The 5050-nt window shown below is 57.1% G+C and overlaps 1 protein-coding gene across 1 annotated transcript; it reads left to right on the plus strand.

Moving 5' to 3' along the window:
• The first annotated feature begins 43 nt into the window (after positions 1-43).
• AGMAT (agmatinase (putative)) lies at positions 44-4617 on the plus strand. Its single transcript, XM_009463380.2, has 7 exons — positions 44-1905; positions 2051-2253; positions 3021-3069; positions 3181-3376; positions 3723-3902; positions 4166-4250; positions 4372-4617. The coding sequence occupies exons 1-7, from the start codon at positions 1547-1549 to the stop codon at positions 4443-4445; spliced, it is 1146 nt and encodes a 381-aa protein (XP_009461655.1). The 5' UTR covers positions 44-1546; the 3' UTR covers positions 4446-4617.
• The last annotated feature ends 433 nt before the right edge of the window (positions 4618-5050 follow it).

Consider the following 5050-nt stretch of genomic DNA (forward strand, 5'->3'; position numbering starts at 1 on the left):
AACGTAGCCCTGGTTCAGTGGTGTCTTAAAAGATCATTGGGCTCTTTCCAGCGCCGTCTCTGGAACACGTTATTTGATTCCACCAAGTGGAGTTTCCCGAAGAGGAACGGACCTTGGCTCCTGAACGTCCCCGTTTCGTACTCGCCTGACCGGTAAATCACTGGCTGCTCCTGCAACTTCCAGGCCGATGACATCGTGTGTCAAGTGGCTGACATCCCTGAGCAAATCATCACGCAGTATCGTGCCATCAAGGTCTCGCACGCTGAAACGGCGTCTAGTTCGGCAGCAGTGCAGAGCTACCTGCCGGGGAGCAGCCCTGCTCGTTTTGCCTGTGAGCACAGCACGCTGCTGGGGCTGTAAGGAAGGCTCGGCACAGAGCCTGGGGAATCACAGAAAATGAGCTCTTGGGGCAAAAAGTTGCAGAAAAAGGACTTTTTAATCTTGGTCTCGCCCTAACGGAAGCTGCTGCTGCTTTTTCTTAGATACTGAGTTCTTGCAGCGCATTTTTAGCTGAGATGGCTGCCTTGAATTTGTGTGCGCGCTCTCCCGTGAGCTCTGTGCCCCTGTATCTAGCAGCGAGGCCGGTTCCCCGGACGCTGTCTCTGGAGCTTTTTGAAGAGTAAATACTGTTGCTTTTTTGGTAGATCTCCGCTCTGACCTCTCTTTCTGTTGCTCTGCTGTTTCTCTGAGCCAGCGAGAGCTGGTTAGCTCAGCAAGGCGCAGCTCTGCGTGTTGACATGCCGAGTCTTTCCTTGTCCCTGCAGTACCGGGCATGGAATACACACGTATTCCATATCCAAACCAACTGTGTGGAGAGCAGGCTTTCTGCTGTGGACATACTCTGGTTTTTTTCCCTTGATTTTCCTCCCGGGTCCAATCGCTACGTGAGTGGGGAGCAGAATTGGGAGCCGGAGCCATCTGATTTCAAGCGTGTCGTTATTAGGCCAGCCAGGGTTTGATCTGTGTTGGTTAACCCCAGACACTGGAAACTTGCTTCCCCTGGAAGTCATCTCATTTCATCTCTCTGTCCTCAAAAATGGCTGAAAAAGCTTGTCCTGCAGCACCGCCTCTGGGTCTTAAATCCTTATTATTGCTTCTCCTTTGTTTGCATTTTGTCTGTCTCTGGTTTTGCTGAGGTTAGACCTTTTTTTGTGTTCTTTCACTGCCTGCCTTTCGTTAATGAGACGTTTTTATGGTTCTTCAGCATTCCGGGTGCTTTTGTAAAGTGCAGTTTAAAAGTATACGCTGTTAATGCAACAAATGCTGCCTTTCTGCAAATGTCTGAGGGGACCAAAACTGGAACGTTTCCCAGTTTTTGTTTATTCCCGGTGTTTGCCAGGAAGCAAACTGTGCCGTGGGGAAAGGGGGCAGGCGGGAGAGAGCAGCAGGGTGTCTGGCCGCACTTTGAACCCCGGGGAGGGCAGAGGGATGGCGGAGGCAGCTGGCGCTCTGCCCGGCTGCGTCACTCCAGCCGAGGCGGGACAGCCTCCGCGGCACCCTTCCCTCCTCTCGATGTGGGGCAGAGGGTCGGAGCCCGTGGGGCAGAATGAGGCGCCTGCTCTGGGCTGGCTGCAGCCAGCTGCTGCCCCGGGAAGCCGGGCTCCGCGCTCGCAAGCTGTCTGCGGCTGCTGCGGCGGCCACCCCGTGGCCCCCGGCTCTTCTGGCCCCCTCTGGCTCCTCGCCCAGTGCGTCCGGGGGGCTCCTCCAGCACCCGGCCCCAGGGCGCGGGGCCCCTCGCCGCTGGGGCTCGCAGTTCAACGTGCCCCCCAGCGCCCAGTTCGTGGCCCGGCCCGTGGGGGTCTGCTCCATGATGAAACTGCCTGTTCAGGCGTCGGCAGAAGGACTGGACGCAGCTTTCGTCGGCGTCCCTCTAGACACAGGCACGTCCAACCGGCCGGGAGCCAGGTAAGGGCTAGCCATAGTGCCAGGGAGGCCGGTGCTTTGCTCTGGCCAGCCGGCATGGCTCTCCTCCCACGGGAGGAGCGCTGGATGAGCGGTGCTGGCATCGGGAACCGCCCAGCAGCTTTCCCTGGCCACGCTCTCTCCCCAGGTTTGGTCCGCGCCAGATCCGGGCCGAGTCGGTGATGGTGAGGAGGTACAACGCCAGCACCGGGGCAGCGCCTTTCGACTCCCTGCAGGTAGCTGACATCGGGGACGTGAACGTGAACCTCTACAACCTGCCCGACAGCTGCCGCCTCATCCGCGAGTCCTACCAGAAGATAGTGGCCTCCGGCTGCGTGCCCCTCACCTTGGGTAAGGACCTGCGTCTCCCTGCCCTGCCGCCGCGTCCCTGCTCATCCAAACTCCCTCTCCTCCTCCCTGAACACGGTAGAAGGTGAGCGATGCATCTGTCCCCTGCACGAGGTGTTGCACTATATCACGGGTAAATTTACAGGCTGAAATTGCTGCCATCAATGATGCCTCTTGCGTTGTGTCAAAAATGAGGATGGGTCAGCCGAGAGACTGTTCCAGTGCTCCCTAGCAAGCGCAGCCTGAAGCTTGACTGTAAATACAATCAGGGATGTACTTTTTGTGTCCTGCTGAGCAGGACCCAGAGCAAAAGCACAGTTTGTGTCCCTCTGGAAAGCTTCAAGCTTGAGCGAGCGCCCGACAGCGTGCTGCTTTGCACGAGGCGCGATATGGAGGCGCGTTCAAGTTTCCAGCCGTCGCAGCTTGGCATCGCTAAATGAAGCGAGTGTATAGAGTAATGAGGGGCAAGTTACCAGTTACGGCGTCCTCAGAAGTGACTCAAGCGCCTATTTATAAGCTCGGTCAAGGGTCCTGCTCCACAGGCTGCCCCTGCCAGCAGTCGTGCGTCGCCGGTCCTCCCAAGGAGGGAAGAGGAGCGAGGAAACAACCTGCACCTGGGAGCCTCAGGTTTTCCTTTGGGAATGAAGCCCTGGGGTGTCTAAACAAGTGCAGGATAAATGCAAGGGGGGCAAAAATCACCCGGGAACAAACGTAACGAGCGCTGAGCACCTCTGGCAGTGTGTTACACCCTCTTCCCTGTCCTGTTGCAGGTGGAGATCACACCATAACGTACCCCATCCTGCAGGCCATGGCAGAAAAGTAAGTTTCTGACCTGGAGATGTAGAATAAGGACCTGGGAAGGAGCCTTGGGAAGGCTGGACAAGGCTGTGCACGGGATGGGGACTAACGTGGCCACCCTGTCTCGCCTAGGCATGGTCCCGTGGGACTGGTGCACGTGGACGCTCACACCGACACCGGCGACAGGGCCCTGGGGGAGAAGATCTACCACGGGACCCCATTCCGGCGCTGTGTGGAGGAAAGGCTGCTGGACTGCAGCCGTGTGGTCCAGATCGGCATCCGCGGCTCCTCCTATGACCCCGATCCTTACAAGTACTGCCGGGACCAGGTAAGCTCAGCTGCAGGTGTGCACCGAGCGCTGCTTCCTTTCCCTGCCATTAATATTCCTTTGTGGTTAATATTCCCTTAGCTTCAGCAGGAAAAGCAGTCTCTCTCCTGCATCTTGTCCCACGTCTGCGGCTTAGCCCACAGCACAAGCGCTCCCGGCGCACGGAGCCGTTAGCTGAGCGGAGAATAAGAAAGTGGGGGTGAGCGGAGGGTGCTTCGAGGCGCACCTCTGCAGCTTGGCCCTAGGATGAGGATTTATCCCGGCAGAAATCCCCGGTGGGGCAGGGAACGGCTCCGCTTTGCCTGCCTTGCCCTGAGCGGGCGCCTGCGTGTCCGTGTGCCCGCAGGGTTTCCGAGTGTTCCCGGCTGAAGAGTGCTGGAGCAAATCCCTGGTGCCGCTGATGGGAGAGGTGAGGAAGCAGATGGGGGACAAGCCGGTGTACATCAGTTTCGATATCGATGGACTAGATCCCGCGTACGCTCCGGGCACCGGGACGCCGGAGATAGCCGGGCTCACGCCTGCGCAGGTAAGGGGGACGTGGCTTCATTTCCCAGTGGGAAGGGGATGCTTTTGCTCCCATTAAAGGAGGTCGTGCCACCAGCGCAGCAAAGCAAAGGGTTAGGGAGACCAGGGAGGGTTTCCTAGAGATAATGGGGAAAGGAAAGGTTAAACTGATGTGATTTGGTCTGTACAGGCTGGGTTTCCTTAGCTGCATGAGGGGAAAGCAGAGCCCTGACCAGTCTGCTAGGTCAGATGTGTTTCTCGATCCCAAATCTGTTTTCTTCCTAGGCTTTGGAGATCATTCGTGGCTGCAAAGGACTGAACGTAGTGGGATGTGACCTTGTCGAAGTCGCACCGATGTACGACATCTCCGGTGAGTCTAAAGACGAGCGAGAGTAAGCCGTGTGCCTGGCAGAGGCGGCTGACCGCCGTGGGTGAAGGAGGTTGGGCGTTCATGGCGTGGTTTTTTTCCCCCCCTTTTTGTTTTTTCTTAGGTAACACAGCCCTCCTGGGGGCAAACCTGCTGTTTGAGATGCTGTGCGTTCTCCCCGGAGTGAAGACAATGTGAGGGCAGCTCCTGCCTGCCCCAGGGGCGACGCAGCTCCAGCCTCGGCCGAGGCTTTCCGTCTCCTGTTCCCCTCGACCGCCTGCAGCAACCGCAGGCCTTGCAGTAAGGAATAAATGCCATTTACCACTAGAAGAGGTAATTTCAAGCTGATAAAGTGGAGGCAGCAAATGGGTTTGAACAGCCTGTTTACTGGTGTCCGTAGCTTTTGAGCTTGCCTGGGAAAAGATGAGGCTAATGGTGCTGCGCCTCTGCTCTCCCAGCTGGAATTACTCACCTGGCTCAGAGGGGCTCGTGGCAAAGCTGGCGCTGGTAAAAGGTTTCTCCCATTAAGTCACAGCAGCAGGACAAGGAATGGAGAGGAAGGGAGGGGGCCAAAGGCGGCCTGGGGCTCGCTCTGAGAGCTCGGGGGTATTTGAAATTCCTGCTGGGGATAAGCAGGCATCTCCTGGGGCAGGAGGGGATTTATTGCCCCTGGGATTTCTGAGCTGACGCGGAGGTGTGGTCGGTTTGTACACGGAAACACAGAGCCACCTCGTCACACGTTAAAATAGTTTATTTTGGTTGCGAATCTGTAATTGTCTTAAAACAAAATGACATCAGTGCCT

Source organism: Nipponia nippon, unplaced genomic scaffold (genome assembly GCF_047370975.1).
Source record: "Nipponia nippon isolate SJK-2023a ecotype South Korea unplaced genomic scaffold, ASM4737097v1 scaffold_19, whole genome shotgun sequence".
Taxonomy (NCBI): domain Eukaryota; kingdom Metazoa; phylum Chordata; class Aves; order Pelecaniformes; family Threskiornithidae; genus Nipponia; species Nipponia nippon.